We start from the raw sequence: 18,152 nt of genomic DNA, 5'->3' as shown, positions 1-18,152 counted from the left end.
GAGCCCGTGACATCATCAATGACCCCTCACCCCCCCACCATGGACTGTTCTCCCTGCTGCCCTCTGGGAAGAGGCTTCGAAGCATTCAATGTAGGACCAGCAGGTTCTGAAACAGCTTCTTCCCCACTGCCATCAGACTGCTGAATGTTATATAAAATGGGTTATAGAAAAACAAAACTGAATGTTGGAACTGTAACTAGACAGTTGTATGTTTACATGAGTTTTTTTTAACACAGTGTTTATATTACTGTTGCTTACTTTTATCAAGCCTGCACTTTAAAAAATGAAAAAGACCTAGAGAGCTGTACTTAACGAAATGTCTTTTTGTTTACACTTGTGCGATAAAAAATGACAGAAGAAACTCCTTAGTTTCTCAGGGTGTCGTCCCCCTTCATACCAGCTGGGGGCGGTAGAGAGCTGTACTTTTACACCGGAAGAAGAAAGCTACATGGCGCCTGCTCACTGCTCCGTTGAACTCCTCTCACTTTGATGGCTGGGATGAAGCTTCTCCTGCTCACCCTCTATGAATACTCTCCTCTCTTCCACATCGTGGTGGTTTCTCTCTGTTTCCTCCTCACCGCCGCCATCGTGCTGGGCTGGTAAGCCTCCCTGTTAGGATGTGAGCTGCTCACCATTCCAGCTGATCCTCACTTGGATGTCACTTTACAGACCAGATTTAGTCTCTACCTCAGAGATTCTTTTAACATCAAATAAAAATCAGGCGGTCTGTAACTAGTTATGGTGGAACAGAGACCATTAGTCCTCCTATTCACTGGATAGGTTTGGATTAAATGCATCTAACAGTCCAAACACAGATGGGCTTCTACCTGTGCTGCTTTATTTACCAAGCAGCAGCAATCAGAGTGCTTATTTTGTTTCCTATAGCACCAGTTCCCATCAGGTTATTAGTGGTGATAATGAGGGATGATGATCTCTGTTAGATTTACTGATCTGAACCTTGGATTGATCCTAATCTTCTCTGTCAATGAAGCATACTGGCTACTCTGGCTGGCTCAGACTCCTTTGATTTTAAAGACTCACTTTAATCTCTGCTTTCTATCAGTTTTCTGTAGAAATGAAGCTGCTGCAGTTTGTTGTGAAACCAATAATTCAGTTTATTTCTATAGCGCCAATTCACAACACATGTCATATCAAAGCTCTTTCCAGTTCACCAGATCATCAGTCAGATTGATTCAAATTTTTCTATCTAAGGAAAACCAGCTGATTGCATTGACTCATTGACTCTTCAGCAATCCCTCACACTAAGCATCCTTGTAGCGACAGTGGAGAGGAAAAACTCCCTTTAAACAGGAAGAAACCTCCAGCAGAACCAGGCTCAGTGTGAGCGGCCATCTGCTGAGGCCCACTGGGGTTCAAGGAGACAGAAACAGACATAGAAAAAGAAGCATAGATACAAAAGGCAACTGTAAAAGGCTGCATCATCCAGGAAACACACAGCCAGGCAGACGAGCTCCGAGCCAGCTCCCATGCCAGAGGATGAAGAAAGCACATCCAGTTAGTCACAGTCAGAGAAACAGGACTACACTGAAAAACAGGCCGATCTCCAACATCAGCAGCACAGCTGATATTTCTATCCAGGATGGAGTCACAGCCAAACAGGAACAGACCAGATGAAGCTACTCTGAGAAAAAGCAGAGAGAGCAGAACGTTAGAGATTGCCTCAAATAAAACGGATCATCTTAATCTGTTGGCTCAACATGTATATATATATATATATTTTTTTTTATTATTTAGTATATGCAACTAGGCCTACAATGATATATATGTATGTCAATGAGCCCAACTCAGTTTAGGGGCTCTGTGATTGATTGATTGATTGATTGATTGATTGATCTCACAGTGGAGAAATTTACTCATTCCATCAGCTCAAATAGTCAAAGAAGAAGAAGAATGTTTCAGATGAAAAAAAGGGTTAATGGATATATACAGTATATGCAGTTTGTCCACATATGACAGTTTATTTATTTTTTTTTTTTTACGGTAGGATCGTTATTCAGGGTTAGTGCACAGGGTGTTTTGCCCCTCCCCTTTGACAAGCTTGGGCCCCAGAAGAACAAGAAGAACAAATCTTGTGACTATTATGGGATGCTGAAAGCTGCATAGTAGCCATCTGTTTTCTCTGCCTCACAGGTTTGGCTTCGATGTCCCAGTGATGCTTCTCAGCTCTGATGAGACGGAGCCAGTCACTCCAACCCCTGAGAGGCCGATGGTACAGGAGACCAATCCGTTTTCTCTGGCACTGGGCTCGGGGCCCGCAAGTGTCAGTGGTGAGTCTATAAACCAGGAGGGACAGATGATGATGCAAATGAAAGAAATGTTCATGGCATTTCAACTCCATTCTTTTTACTCTATCTCGCTGTTTTTTTGTCTAATTTGTAATAAATCTATCATGTCCATATCTATGTACAGTAGCTGAGTTTGCAGCAAAAAGGTCCTGGTCTGATTCCCAGCCTGGACATGAAATCAGCTAAAGTTTCAGAAAGGTCCTGCAGACCGGAGAGCTAAAAGCTAGAAATAGATATAACTTTTTTTCCCAAGGAATTAGGTTTGGTGATAATCTATACGTAGAACAATGTACGGCTGACTTAAATAATTGTTAAAAGCCTTTGAAGAGGAAAAAAACAAAACAAACTGCAAGTAGTTTAATAAGGAGGAGGAGAGGAATGGAAAGAGAAATACTCCAACATGTTGCAAAGAAAGAGCACCATGGCAGATGAGAAAAAATACAATAACAAAAAATGAAAGTAACTGACATAATATTGACAGCTTGCCTTAATTGGCATTAAAATTAATTAAATGTGATTATCATGACATTTAAAATGCTTTATAAAAAAAACAAAAATTTTGTCAAATATATCAGATTTAACTGGTTCCACGTGTTCCATGCGTGGAACTGCTCCTGGTTGATCTTAAAGCCATATGTTTCGGAAAAGAAGCTTGAGGCACAGAAAAAGCTAGAGAATGGGAAAATGCAAATTTTAACATAAGTGGCTGGAAAACTAGAAATTCGGGACATGGCTGCAGCCTTTCGATGGTAAAGATTACAAAGGATTTGGCCGTGTCTTATTTTTATATAGATTTTTTTACATCAAACTTTGCTTTCATCAAAGAATCCTCCATTTGCAGCAATTCCAGCATTGCAGACCTTTGGCATTCTAGCTGTTAATTTGTTGAGGTAATCTGGAGAAATTGCACCCCACGCTTCCAGAAGCAGCTCCCACAAGTTGGATTGGTTGGATGGGCACTTCTTGCCTACTATACGGTCAAGCTCCTCCCACAACAGCTCAATGAGGTTCAGATCTGGTGACTACGCTGGCCACTCCATTACCCATAGAATACCAGCTGCCTGCTTCTACTCTAAATAGTTTTTGCACAATTTGGAGGTGTGTTTAGGGTCATTGTCCTGTTGTAGGATGAAATTGGCTCCAATCAAGCGCTGTCCACTGGGTATGGCATGGCATTACAAAATGGAGTGATAGCCTTTCTTATTCAGAATCCCTTTTACCCTGTTCAAATCTCCCACCTTACCAGCACCAAAGCAACCCCAGACCATCACATTACCTCCACCATGCTTAACAGATGGCGTCAGGCATTCTTCCAGCATCTTTTCATTTGTTCTGCGTCTCACAAACGTTCTTTGTGATCCAAACACCTCAAACTTGGAATCATCCGTCCACAACACTGTTTTCCAGTCTTCCTCTGTCCAATGTCTGTGTTCTTTTGCCCATCTTAATCTTTTTCTTTTGGCCAGTCTCAGATATGGCTTTTTCTTTGCCACTCTGCCCTGAAGCCCAGAATCCCAGAATCCCGCAGCCGCCTCTTCACTGTAGATGTTGACACTGGTGTTTAGCGGGTACTATTTAATGAAGATGCCAGTTGGGGACCTGTGAGGCGTCTGTTTCTCAAACTAGAGACTCTAATGTACTCTTGCTCAGTTGTGCAACGCGGCCTCCCACTTCTTTTTCTACTCTGGTTAGAGCCTGTTTGTGCTGTCCTCTGAATGGAGTAGTACACACTGTTGTAGGTAATCTTCAATTTCTTAGCAATTTCTCATATGCAATAGTCTTCATTTCTAAGAACAAGAATAGACTGTAGAGTTTCAGATGAAAGTTCTCTTTTTCTGGACATTTTATGCGTTTAATTGACCCCACAAATGTGATGCTCCAGAAACTCAATCTACTCAAAGGAAGGTCAGTTTTGTAGCTTCTGTAACGAGCTAAACTGTTTTCAGATGTGTGACCATGATTGCACAAGGGTTTTCTAATCATCAATTAGCCTTCTGAGCCAATGAGCAAACACATTGTACCATTAGAACACTGGAGTGATATTGCTGGAAATGGGCCTCTATACACCTATGGAGATATTGCACCAAAAACCAGACATTTGCAGCTAGAATAGTCATTTACCACATTAGCAATGTATAGAGTGTATTTCTTTAAAGTTAAGACTAGTTTAAAGTTATCTTCATTGAAAAGTACAGCGCTTTACCTTCAAAAATAAGGACATTTCAATGTGACCCCAAACTTTTGAACGGTAGTGAGTATACTCTATATATATATACATATATATATGTATGTATGATAAAATCTTTTTTGTTTTTTTGTGTAAAATGTATTAGAAGAGAAAAATCATGTAAGGTTCACTGTTTTTAGTGAAATAAGCTCAAGAAGACTGTGAAAGTGTTTGTGCAAATTGGGCAATGAAACTGTAGGGTTGGAAGTTATTTGTTTAACCAGTCGTTTGTTTTAACCAGCCAATCAAATTTAGCAGTTTTTACCCAATTTATTTTAGTAAATAAACAAATCAATACACATTGGCCAAAATGCTTGTTTTTTTTTTTTGAGAATTATCACAGCTTTCAAAAGTTTAAGGTGGGTCTCGAACTAACAACCTTAGGAATGGATGATAATGTCTTACAGCTAAGGCCACTAGCAATAGTAACTGCATATTAGAAAGCAGTTATAATTAATACCAATGTCGCAACTGTTACCAGCGGCTTCCTCAAATTCTGATCATTACATTGTTTAATCTAACCAAACTAGTTTTAACCAACTAGATTGGTTGTTTTTCCAACCAATCTAGTCTTAGAATCTATCCAAACTCTATACAACTGACAGCAGCTCTCCTACAAACTCCTACATCTTGACTGAATACTGAGACTTTTAAGGGCCTGAAAAAGTTCCCTGATCTGAAATAAAGAATTAAGCCTCTAAAAACTAATTCTCTTCGCCCAGACAAAATGACCCGTTAAGGGTAAATTAGGAAGATTCTTAATTCGTGTCACGGTGGGGGAAGGTGGACTGTGGTCTGGTTCCTTTGAACGCAGTGGTACTGGTGAAGGTTTGACTCCAGCAGGGCCCTGGATCTTATGCTCACCTCGGCCACTCAGGAAACTCACTGTCAGGCCAGTAAACAGGACCACAGACTCGTGTCACAAGAGCGACATCACGGTTGCAGCTTAGCTCGGCTCAGCGGGGGTCCTGCTCACTCACAGGAGGTGACCCAGAATAGTTCATGGATCAGAAGCAGGTCTAGTCAGAATAGAACCGGGACTCATTGTTCCGGGACTTTAAAAATAAAGCAGAAATCTTGTCTTCCATCAAAGCTCTCCAGCTGCCAAGGAGTACAGTTACACAGCGCTGTGAAGCCATGGCTGAGGACTTAACGCAACAAATGTGGAAGGACTGCAATAACAATTATTTCCACAAAATAAAAGTATTACGAAAATAAAAAATGATTTTCGTCAACGAGACTAGGACTAGACAAAATTTACACACCATGGATGAATGGACATTAAGAAATGTAATTGTTTATAATGAATTTGTAAATGTTCATATAAGTGTTTCTTGAGCTTCATAGAAGATTCCGCATTGTTGAGCTGTTTGTCCCTACAGAGCGCCTGTCCCACAGTGCTTTGCGCCGGTCGGTCAGTAGTAGCAGACCAGTCACTGCGTGGGGCTCTGATACCGGTTCGAGGAGCTGGTGGAACTACTACACCAGGTCTTCAACCTTAGCCTGCAGCTAAGGAGAGTGCCTAGCCTATGGAAGACATCCTGTATCACACCGGTTCCCAAAAAAATCCCAGCCCAGTGAGCTGAATGGTTTCCAGCCTGTGGCACTCACTTCACATCTGATGAAGATGATGAAGCCAATCTTCCTCAATTTCCCCAGACCTTAAGTACCACACGCCCTGGACTGCCGGCTGTTTGCATATCAGCCAGGTGTAGAGTGGAGGATGCCATCCTCTACCTAGTGGGAGTCCACTCCCACCTGGATAAGGGAAGTGCCACAGCTAGGATTCTCTTCCTGGACTTCTCAAGTGCAGCATCCAGCCCTCCCTGCTCAGAGACAAACTGAATAGCATGGGAGCCGACCCCTGTCTGGTGGCCTAGATCCCCAGCTATCTCACAGACAGGCAACAGTATGTCAGGCTGAAAGACACCATCTCTGAAACACTGGTCAGCAGCCCCCGACGGCACAGTATTGGCCCCTGTCCTCCTCACCTTATACACCTCAGACTTCTGTTACATCTCTGAGCTGTGTCACATACAGAAGTATGCAGATTACACAGCCATTGTGGGGGTGTAACAGGGAGGAATAGGACAGGAGTCTGATGGGGGACTTGGCCACCTGGTGCCGTACCAACCATCTGGAGCTCAACATCTCTAAGATGGAGGAACTGGTCATAGACTTTGGGAGGAATGGACCAAAGACTAAGCCGCTACTACTGGAGGGGGCTGAGGTGGAGGCTGTGGATTCATACAAATACCTTGGGGTGTGGCTGGATAATAAACTGGACTGGCTAGCAAACACCAACCACCTGCACAGGAAGAGAGAGAGTAGGATGTATTTTCTGTGGAGACTGAAGTTGTTCAGCATCTGTAATAAGCTGCTGGAGATGTTCTACCAGTCTGTGGTTGCCAGTGTCCTCTTCTTCACCCTGGTGTGCTGGGAGAGTAGCAGATCCATGAAGGACACCTCCAGACTGGACAAACTGGTGAGGCCAGCCATTTGTGTGATTGGCAAGTAGCTGGACCCTCTGGAGATGGTAGTAGAGACAAGGACACTTAAACTGCTGGACATTATGAACAATGCCAGCCACCCTCTGCACAGTCTTCACCACTCAGAGGAGCCTGATCAGTGGGAGATTGCTCCTCCCCAAATGCAGGACCAACAGACTGCTGAGCTCCTTTGTTCCCCAGCTATCAAGCTGTACAACTCCTCACTTGGGGGAAGGAGGAGGTGATATGAAGCACCCTCCTTCCCTGGACATCTTATGCAAATCATTACCTATTGTCACTCATGTGCAATATTCTTCTCTCTCAATGTACAATAACACATGCCAACTACTGTGTCACCTGTTTAATATTTTACTTATTTATAAGGTTAGTACATCTCTGCAGTACAAGTGCAATAACCCAAGTCAGCTACTGTGTAATCTTCCCTTAGCTCTCTACTGTGCAAATATTTGTATATCTAAGGGAAACATATTCCAGGACATTACAACTTTTTTCTTTTTGTATGTTTTTTTTGTACCGTACTATATACACTCTTTTTATATTGTTTGTCGTATTGTTTATCTTTAATGGCACCTTGGTTTAACCCTTTGTATTCTATACAAGCTACTGGAACCAGAACTTTCCTGGTTCTATCCCAAGGGATAAATAAAGTTGATTCTAACTCTAATTATTACACACCACTTTTAAGAGGGGTTGTCTGTGTTGTAAAAAGGTTATAAATCAGGCTGTTAAACATCTTAAATGTTTGTTCCTAGAATCCTAATCTAGATCACTGAGATGCAACACCAGCATAACGTTTAATAAAAATCAGACTTGCATTAATCCTTCAGTTGCTTCCTCTCCTTGTATAGAACATCCATTTATCCAATGTCCTTTGTAGCATTAACTTCAGCATGCAATCCTTTGTAGATGGTGTGTCACTGAAACTGGGCTGTCTGGGGCCATGTGTTCTTAGCTGTTTCTGGGGCTGTGAAGTCAGTGCTCTACAGCGGGCTCTACATAACCATCAACAAAACCTGAAGCTCACCTGTCCACAACACTTCCTTGAGGCCCTGCACCTACACTTCCACTACCATCAAATGTTCCGGTATCCTTTAAAAATAAAAAGATAAAGGGACGGAAATGCATTTGTTGGAGGTAACTTATGGGTATGTAATTTGTTGCAGTATGGTTTGGACCTTAACAACAAAGAGCGGTCAAACAAACTTCCATCAGGATTAATCATAAAGTTATGTGATAGCTTGAATCAATCAGTGTGATTAATGCAGCCATGCTAAAAGTACTGTGAGAGTACCAAAACTTACACAGCTACCAAAAATGGAAAAACTCCCAATATTCATTTTGCGAAATATAAAACAAGAATTTTCATCCCTGAACTTTATTAGATCAAACATAAATGTACCATTTTATTCTAGAAAGCTATAGACACAATAACTTTGTTTTGTGTATTAGATGAATGTTGACTGAGATATTACTTACTGAGATTACTGAGATATTGCTTTCTCCTTTGCTTCTGCCTGTGACTCCTTTGACTTTATGCTGCCAGTATCAGCAGAGGAGATGAACACGAATGTCACACTTGCATCCCTCATGACCAGAGTATTACAGATTTTGGGCCTCTGCCAAGGAAACACTATCCCCTCGTGGCTGTACTGACTCTGGCAGAAACAGAGGCCAGGAACCTTTACAATATTGTGAGTTGCTTTTATTATTCTGTTATTATTAAATGTAATAAGCAGCACTTTTAAGGAAATAACTGGCTTTGGCACCATTATGTTCAGATGCCAGCAGATTTCCTGTGACACAGCTAACTGCTCTGTTCTCTTCCAGGTGGCAAGTGTGATCGTTATTCACATACCTGATGACATTTACAGACTTTCTGCACGAATTCTCTTTCAATATCTTCTCACATCACAAGGAGATGTGCATGAATTAAAAGTATGTCACATTTCACCTTGAAGTTTCCTGTTAACCAGAACAAGCTCCATGCTCTATCTACACAGAGTTCTTAGATAATAGGGCTTAAATGATCACTTTGTTGTCTTCTGGCTAGTCAATAATAGATCATGATTCACTTTCTTTCCATAGCACAGTGGTCCCTAACTGGTATGCAAAGAATAAATGATTATTTTTATTTACAATCTGAATCTGAATGAGGTTTTATTTTTTAAGGAGGTATTCTCCCCGTACGTCCATCTTTGTATCGACACATGTCCTGGTCACATGGTTTGTTGTTGCTAATATTAAATTCACAAGCCAGCAGAATAATCAAAGAAAGCGGAAGTGAAATGAGAGAGTAAAGAGGTCCCCATGTCTTCCAGCAGTCTAAGCCTATAGAAGTAGAACTATAGAGATAGCTCAGGATAACTTGAACCTCACTAACTATAAGCTTTATCAAAAAGGAAAGTTTAAAGCCTAGACTTAGGCATGGAAACGCTCTTTCCGTCCACACTAGGTCCACACTGAATGAGCAAAATTGGCACTGGGGGAATGCACATACTATCTTGGCTGTGCAGTTACACAAAGAGTTGGCTGCCTGTTTGAAACAATGGGTACTGACACCCATTGTTTCAATTAATTAGTTAATTAGTTTCAATAAAAATAAACAGCCAGATCTTTAAGATTGTGGGCTCTTTAAGCAAATCAAAACAAAAATAATTTTAGAGTAAAGATGGTATCAGCAGTTTGATTAATTGATCAGTTGTTGGTCTGGTCCAGTATCATTTGATCTATTATCATCAGGCCAAGTATCACCTGGTTTACTATAATATGGCCCAGTACCATTTGGCCCACTATTATCTGGTTTATTGTAATATGGCCCAGTACCATCTGGTCTATTATCATCTGGCCCAGTATAATCTGGTCTATTATCATCTGGCCCAGTATAATCTGGTCTATTATCATCTGGCCCAGTATCATCTGGTCTATTATCATCTGGCCCAGTATAATCTGGTCTATTACATATAGTATTGTTGGAAGCAACACTGAGCATTGCACAGTTTGGAGGTCAAAGAGACGGCAAATAAAAAGAATACTGCATGGCATGGAAATACACAACAAAAATAAAATGTGAACTTTTACTTTACCTGAACATAAAATATAAATGGTGGCTTTTTTAACAGGACGTTGAATGTTTGTGAACTGTTCTATTAGCTGGTTTTATTTGTCCTTGCATAGTGACTCTCCATCTTGAAACATCTCTATAGGAGAGTAATATCTTCAGGTGGTCATTTTTTTATTTTTTTTTTGCACTCTAACAAGTTACTCTTTTTGACTGCAGCCTCTCTTCATGTCAGCTGAGACGTCTGGGCCTCCTGATTTGGAGAGGAGCTGCCAGCCAGAAGAAACCCAGATGGAGGGAGATCCTTTGAGAGAAGAGACAGACTGGTCAGAGCATATTGGCAGGAACTGTGTAGTATGTCAGAATGCAGCAGTGAACAGGGTGCTTCTGCCCTGCAGGCATGCCTGTGTGTGTGACAGCTGTATGCTGCACTTTCAACACTGTCCCATTTGCAGGGCCTTTGTCATGGAGTCATTTGCACTTAGAGCAACACGGACATGATGGCTGCTGGCTTGTCGATAGGGGGCACTGGGGTGACATCCATGGTGGAAAATGTGTAGAGTTAGTAGATCACCACAACTATTCTTTTAAAATTCTATGTGCACAAGGACAATTTCTAATTTGTCAGGATTTCTGTTTCAGTTTTTGTTTATTGGCGCTTCATTTTTATGTAGGTTTAGAAACATGTTTTTAGTGAGCATGTATCTATGTTTTAGTTCCTAAGCTTCCATGTGTCTACCTGCTGGTTTTTGATTGGCTACTCTTGTTTCATTATTTTAATTTGATTTTAAATATGTATTAAATATTATGATGAAAATAATTATGCATTTCTCTAAAAGGATGAATATTGGTAACACTGGTCTTTAGACGATTGAACCATTGATCAAACCTTTGTTCAGTTCCAGCAGTCAAACCAGCAGCAGGTAGAGAAAAATAAAAAATTTGGTTCAGTTTAGAATGTGGAAACTAAAATGTGACACACAGCTTGTCAAAGTAGTAAGTGCTAGTGCTCAAAGACGATTGTTAGCATTCGTCCACCATGTCACTGGTGGACAAACAGTATTCCTTTGGAAATCCTCATCTTTTTTGCCCTTGGATAAAGCCTTCCTAAAGCCATTGTACAGAATTATGGCTTGGCAATTGGCTTTCTTCTTTGAAGGTTCATGTCCTCCAGCTGCCTAAATCTAGACCGCTGGAACATAGGACCACTATTCATCATTTGGACATGATTTTCAATTTTTTATTTTAACTTCAAACTGTTTTTTTTTTTTTTCCTGCTGTGCTTATCAATGTAGCTTCATCTGGCCTGGTTCTGTTTATCTATGACCCTATCCTGGGCAGAAGCCTGAACATCATCTGTTATAGATGATAGAGTCATCTGCTTAACGGTCTCTTTCCTAGACGGACCCACCTGTGGAGCTAGTTTACCTACTTTAACAGAGTATTTTTAGATCAGTGCTTGTGTTCCTCTTGAATGTCTGCTTCTGTCTCCTTGAACCTCAGTCGGCCTCAGCAGATGGCCGCTCACACTAAGCCTGGTTCTGCTGGAGGTTACAGGCGGTGGCCCCCTCCTGACCGCTCCAGCCTCTGGAACAGGCGGTGGCCCCCTCCTGACCGCTCCAGCCACTGGAACAGACGGTGGCCCCCTCCTGACCGCTCCAGCCTCTGGAACAGGCGGTGGCCCCCTCCTGACCGCTCCAGCCTCTGGAACAGGCGGTGGCCCCCTCCTGACCGCTCCAGCCTCTGGAACAGGCGGTGGCCCCCTCCTGACCGCTCCAGCCTCTGGAACAGACGGTGGCCCCCTCCTGACCGCTCCAGCCTCTGGAACAGACGGTGGCCCCCTCCTGACCGCTCCAGCCTCTGGAACAGGCGGTGGCCCCCTCCTGACCGCTCCAGCCACTGGAACAGACGGTGGCCCCCTCCTGACCGCTCCAGCCTCTGGAACAGGCGGTGGCCCCCTCCTGACCGCTTCAGCCTCTGGAACAGACGGTGGCCCCCTCCTGACCGCTCCAGCCTCTGGAACAGACGGTGGCCCCCTCCTGACCGCTCCAGCCTCTGGAACAGGCGGTGGCCCCCTCCTGACCGCTTCAGCCTCTGGAACAGGCGGTGGCCCCCTCCTGACCGCTCCAGCCTCTGGAACAGACGGTGGCCCCCTCCTGACCGCTCCAGCCTCTGGAACAGGCGGTGGCCCCCTCCTGACCGCTCCAGCCTCTGGAACAGGCGGTGGCCCCCTCCTGACCGCTCCAGCCTCTGGAACAGGCTGTGGCCCCCTCCTGACCGCTCCAGCCTCTGGAACAGACGGTGGCCCCCTCCTGACCGCTTCAGCCTCTGGAACAGGCGGTGGCCCCCTCCTGACCGCTCCAGCCTCTGGAACAGACGGTGGCCCCCTCCTGACCGCTCCAGCCTCTGGAACAGGCGGTGGCCCCCTCCTGACCGCTCCAGCCTCTGGAACAGGCGGTGGCCCCCTCCTGACCGCTCCAGCCTCTGGAACAGGCTGTGGCCCCCTCCTGACCGCTCCAGCCTCTGGAACAGGCGGTGGCCCCCTCCTGACCGCTTCAGCCTCTGGAACAGACGGTGGCCCCCTCCTGACCGCTCCAGCCACTGGAACAGGCGGTGGCCCCCTCCTGACCGCTCCAGCCTCTGGAACAGGCGGTGGCCCCCTCCTGACCGCTCCAGCCACTGGAACAGGCGGTGGCCCCCTCCTGACCGCTCCAGCCTCTGGAACAGACGGTGGCCCCCTCCTGACCGCTCCAGCCTCTGGAACAGGCGGTGGCCCCCTCCTGACCGCTTCAGCCTCTGGAACAGACGGTGGCCCCCTCCTGACCGCTCCAGCCTCTGGAACAGACGGTGGCCCCCTCCTGACCGCTCCAGCCTGTTCCTCACTGTCAGCTTGATCAGGATATATCAGAGATCTAGCGTTTCTTTGCGTGTTGAGGCATCCTTTTTGTCCCCAACATTGTTCATCAGTTTGGAAATCCATTTCCAGCTGAGATCTGATGTGCTTTCTGTTTTTTTTGTACATAAACAAAAGTGTTTAAGTAGATGTATGCACTGTAATGTTTATCAGGACTGGAATCCTTATTGTTAATATCAAAGCTTGTTAATAAAGGTTACTCCTAATACTTTAAACGTTCGTTATATTGCCTGCTCCCTAGGTATTCTCTTAAGAACAGCAGCCATAGCATCCTTTAATAACAAAACTGCATGTGACCCCAGCCAAAATGGCTGCCTTCCCTTATAGCAGAGGCCAGGTGACCTGCTGGAGCTGAATATTTTCAAAATATACACATCAATGAACACACGCATCAGTACTTTTTTTTTTGTCGAAATTGTGAAAGTATTTGTTCTCTGGTGTTTTGTTATCATAAAGTTGGAGTGCTTGCGACTTTTAAAAACTTTTAAAAACCAGATAATTTAAGAGTCTCCCATGAACACCAAACTCTAACCCTTGTTGCTCCTCAGAATGTAGATCTGCAAAGCCATGTACATCCTGGTTCAAAATAATGATTCAACCAGTTAGTCTGTATTAATGGTGATAAGCTGCTAATACTAAATTACTTCTATACGCTCTGACAGAAACCATATCTGTTTGGCCACTCAGAACACCTTTAGCTAAAAAGTTTTGATGCGCTCTTGGAAGTTTTGACTGGATTTGATGAAACTTTTAAGCCTCAGTATACAGGTGCTGGTCATAAAATTAGAATATCATGAAAAAGTAGATTGATTTCAGTAATTCCATTTAAAAAGTGAAACTTGTATATTATATTCATACATTACATACAAGCTCATATATTTCAGATGTTTATTTTGTTTAATTTTGATGATTACAAATGACAACAAATGAAAATCTCAAATTCATCATATCAGAAAATTAGAATATTGTGAAAAGGTTCAAAATTGATGGCCCCTGGTGCCACACTCTAATCAGCTAATTAACTCAAACCACCTGCAAAAGCCTTTAAATGGTCTTTCAGTCTAGTTCTATAGGCTACACAATCATGGGGAAGACTGCTGACTTGACAGTTGTCCAAAAGACGACCATCGACACCTTGTACAAGGAGGGCAAGACACAAAAGGTCATCGCTAAAGAGGCTGGCTGTTCACAGAGCTCAGTGTCCAAGCACATTAATAGAGAGGCGAAGGGAAGGAAAAGATGTGGTCGAAAAAAGTGTACAAGCAAGAGAGATAACCGCACCCTGGAGAGGATTGTGAAACAAAACCCATTCAAAAATGTGGGGGAGATTCACAAAGAGTGGACTGCAGCTGGAGTGAGTGCTTCAAGAACCACCACACACAGACGTATGAAAGACATGGGTTTCTGCTGTCGCATTCCTTGTGTCAAGCCACTCTTGAACCACAGACAGCGTCAGAAGCGTCTTGCCTGGGCTAAAGAGAAACAGGACTGGACTGCTGGTGAGTGGTCCAAAGTCATGTTCTCTGATGAAAGTAAATTTTGCATTTCCTTTGGAAATCAAGGTCCCAGAGTCTGGAGGAAAAGAAGAGAGGCACTTCATCCACGTTGCTTGAAGTCCAGTGTAAAGTTTCCACAGTCAGTGATGGTTTGGGGTGCCATGTCATCTGCTGGTGTTGGTCCATTGTGTTTTCTGAGGTCCAAGGTCAACGCAGCCACATACCAGGAAGTTTTAGAGCACTTCATGCTTCCTGCAGCTGACCAACTTTTTGGAGATGCAGATTTCATTTTCCAACAGGACTTGGCACCTGCACACTGTGCCAAAGCTACCAGTACCTGGTTGAAGGACCATGGTATCCCTGTTCTTAATTGGCCAGCAAACTCTCCTGACCTTAACCCCATAGAAAATCTATGGGGTATTGTGAAGAAGAAGATGCAATACACCAGACCCAACAATTCAGAAGAGCTAAAAGCCACTATTAGAGCAACCTGGGCTATCATAACACCTGAGCAGTGCCACAGACTGATCGACTCCATGCCACGCCGCATTGCTGCAGTAATACAGGCCAAAGGAGGCCCAACTAAATACTGAGTGCTGTACATGCTCATACTTTTCATGTTCATACTTTTCAGTTGGCCAACATTTCTATAAATCCTTTGTTTTTATTGGTCTTCAGTAATATTCTAATTTTCTGATATGATGAATTTGAGATTTTCATTTGTTGTCATTTGTAATCATCAAAATTAAACAAAATAAACATCTGAAATATATGAGTTTGTATGTAATGTATGAATATAATATACAAGTTTCACTTTTTAAATGGAATTACTGAAATCAATCTACTTTTTCATGATATTCTAATTTTATGACCAGCACCTGTAAAATAAATATTTTGATGGAGGTGACAATGCTGCTTTATTATAGGTATAGTTTAATAGTTTGAATCCAATCATTTAAACTGCTTTGTTTTGGGGAATATATAAGATGCCCTAATTTGTAATTCTCAATCCATCGTTATATATATTTAAATTTTCTCTTGGTGCGATTGCAATGGTGGATCTTGACCTGGCCAGACCGAAGCAAAAAAAAGCTCTGCTCTGTATTTTGATGGTGATGGACGGAGAAAACGTACAGAGGAATAGTTGTGGATGAGGAACAGTTCTCATTGATTAACATGAGGGAGAACTCAAGAGCTCCGGTCGACGTATGTGAGCGGAGCCTTAGGATGTTGAACCTGGGGGTAACAAAGTACTCAGTCAACTTTGCAGAGGAGCACTCGCCTCCGTTTCGTTTTACGTTTTCAAGCATCCATGTTAGCTTTGAGATCTCCAGCACCATTATTAAGAGATTTAAACATGTGGTCCATCTTTGCACACAGTGCACTCAGCCTCCCACTTGTCGAGAAGGTATGTGCAAAGATTTGTTTCGCAGTTCATCTATGAAGTTGCACTTTCCTTTTGGCATTTTGTTTCCACTGCTGGTTGCTCTTTTCCCTTTGTGTGTCTCTCTAGACCGTCCCACAAGGCAGTCCCTCAAGAATTACTTTGAGCAACAAAGTACCATAGTATTCTGTGCAAAGCGCCAGTCGGTTATAGTCTGGGGGCAGAAACAATCAGATTAATCAAGAATAATCGATTATTGAAAGAATCGTCAACTAATTCAGTAATCGGTTAATCGTTAACTAGAGTATAGAGACTCTGAAACAGCTGACAGAGCGACCCACAGAGGCTTCGTTTACACCACAGCCTGAAATGACCCAAAGCAGATTTTTTTGCCCACGTACAACCTCAATCTGATCTTTTCATGGCAACACACAGATTTTTTTTCAATCCGACCCGGGCCACTTGGCTCTGTGGTCCTGAATCCCATATATGATCTTTTCAAATGCGACCTTTGTCTGAAAGGCCAGGTGGCATTCATCCTACCTCAAAGCCATTAGTAACCGACATAGGTCACTATTCTGCTTCTTGCTACACAGAAGCGGCAAGAAAAACAACAACAATGGCGGACAATGATGCGGAGAGCAGTAATTGTTTTAACTATCTAGAAAAGATTGAAGTTTTAAGGTTTGGAAACATCGCTGGAAACATCACAGAGTAGCTTTGCCTCGTCTGTTCCTGTTTGGCTGTGACGTCATCCTGGAAAGAAACGTCAGCTGTGCTGCTTCCATCAACACCCTTGTTTATAAATGTTGGAGATCGTCCTGTTTTCCAGTGTGGTCCTGTTTCTCTGACCGTGACTGAGTGGATGTGCTCTCTTCGTCCTCTGGCATGGGAGCTGGCTCGGAGCTCGTCTGCCTGGCTGTGTGTTTCCTGGATGGGGTCGCCTTTTACAGCTGCTTTTTGTGTCTCTGCTTCTGTCTCCTTGAACCCCAGTCAGCCTCGGCAGATGGCCGCTCACACTGAGCCTGGTTCTGCTGGAGGTTTCTTCCTGTTCAAAGGGAGTTTTTCCTCTCCACTGTCGCTACAAGCATGCTTAGTGTGAGGGGTTGTATTTGAGTCAATGCAATCAACTGGTTTTCCTAAGATAGAAAACTTTGTATCAATTTGACTGTATGATCTGGTTGAACTGTAAAGTGCCTTGAGCCGACATGTGTTGTGAATTTGGCGCTATATGAATAAACTGAATTGAATTGAATCACGAGCTCCAGCACTACCATCCATGTTTACTTCCATAAACACGAAGCATGCTGGTGGCCTGTGACGTCATTGCGTCCTCTAGTGCGAATCTTAAGCTCCTCCTACTAGAGTCCACTAAAGCCTTTGTGGGACACTTAAGATGTATGACTGCAGTTCACGCAGATCACAAACGCAAAGTCGCATATATTTGGAAATGTGAACAGCAACGCAAAAAAATCTGATTTCACAAATAAATTGGAAGTGAGCATTAAAAGGGGAACGCTGTTTTTCTTTTTCTTTTTTACATTGGGCCCTTGATTTTACACGGATGACGTCACACACACTCAGCTATGTTTTTAAAAAAAAATAAATATAAAATGTATAACGGCGGATGTCTGGGGGACAGTGATTTGCCTACATGTTCTGAATACCATAAAGAATAAATTATGAACAGTTTAGTTTGTGCCTTCAATTGTTGCCCACAGGAAGACGTTACTTGGATATAACCTAACGGAATATCTTCAGAACGGCTCCAAATGACACAAAACTCATATGGGTGAGTAGAACATGATGGAATAATGTAAAATCAAGGGGCCAATGTAAAAAAAAAATAAAAGTATTCCCCTTTAAGGCCTGCAATGTGAACGTAGCCTTAGAGCATTATATATATATAAAAAACATTTTGGATATAGGATACATTTTTTTTTTTGTCTGTCAATGATCTATCCAGAAATACATAAGTGGAAACATTTTAGTTTCACCTGGTTTACTTTAGGAACCTGTTGCTATCCAATTATTAATCGAAAACATTATCGACAGATTATTCAAATTGCAAAATAATCTTTAGTTGCAGTCCTAGTATAGTCCCATGAAAAACAGTGAAAACCGGACTTTTTTAAATTTGCTTCACCTAGTAAATTTGGTCTAGAACCATCACTGCCCATACACAGAACAAGTCTGTTCCTTCACATCAGATAAATGTGAGAAGGTTTGGAAAGGAGAAGAAAATGTAGTTTTATAG

General features: G+C 43.0%; 1 protein-coding gene across 1 annotated transcript; it reads left to right on the top strand.

Annotated features, from left to right (window-relative positions):
* Positions 1–428: 428 nt before the first annotated feature.
* On the top strand, positions 429–11,062 carry cgrrf1 (cell growth regulator with ring finger domain 1). Its single transcript, XM_038270538.1, has 6 exons — positions 429–599; positions 2,152–2,288; positions 7,950–8,127; positions 8,587–8,734; positions 8,871–8,978; positions 10,321–11,062. The coding sequence occupies exons 1-6, from the start codon at positions 490–492 to the stop codon at positions 10,600–10,602; spliced, it is 963 nt and encodes a 320-aa protein (XP_038126466.1). The 5' UTR covers positions 429–489; the 3' UTR covers positions 10,603–11,062.
* The last annotated feature ends 7,090 nt before the right edge of the window (positions 11,063–18,152 follow it).

The sequence above is a fragment of the Cyprinodon tularosa genome, unplaced genomic scaffold, assembly GCF_016077235.1.
Source record: "Cyprinodon tularosa strain WSP-4 unplaced genomic scaffold, ASM1607723v1 ctg764, whole genome shotgun sequence".
Classification (NCBI taxonomy): Eukaryota; Metazoa; Chordata; class Actinopteri; order Cyprinodontiformes; family Cyprinodontidae; genus Cyprinodon; species Cyprinodon tularosa.
This window is presented reverse-complemented; position numbering and strand designations above follow the sequence as displayed.

Coding starts and splice junctions, on each gene's coding strand:
- cgrrf1 (XM_038270538.1), top strand. CDS start 490: ATGGCTGGGATGAAGCTTCTCCTGCTCACCCTCTATGAATACTCTCCT. Junction 2,289..7,949: donor GGGGCCCGCAAGTGTCAGTG/GTGAGTCTATAA, acceptor AATCCTTTGTAG/ATGGTGTGTCACTGAAACTG. Junction 8,735..8,870: donor CCAGGAACCTTTACAATATT/GTGAGTTGCTTT, acceptor GTTCTCTTCCAG/GTGGCAAGTGTGATCGTTAT.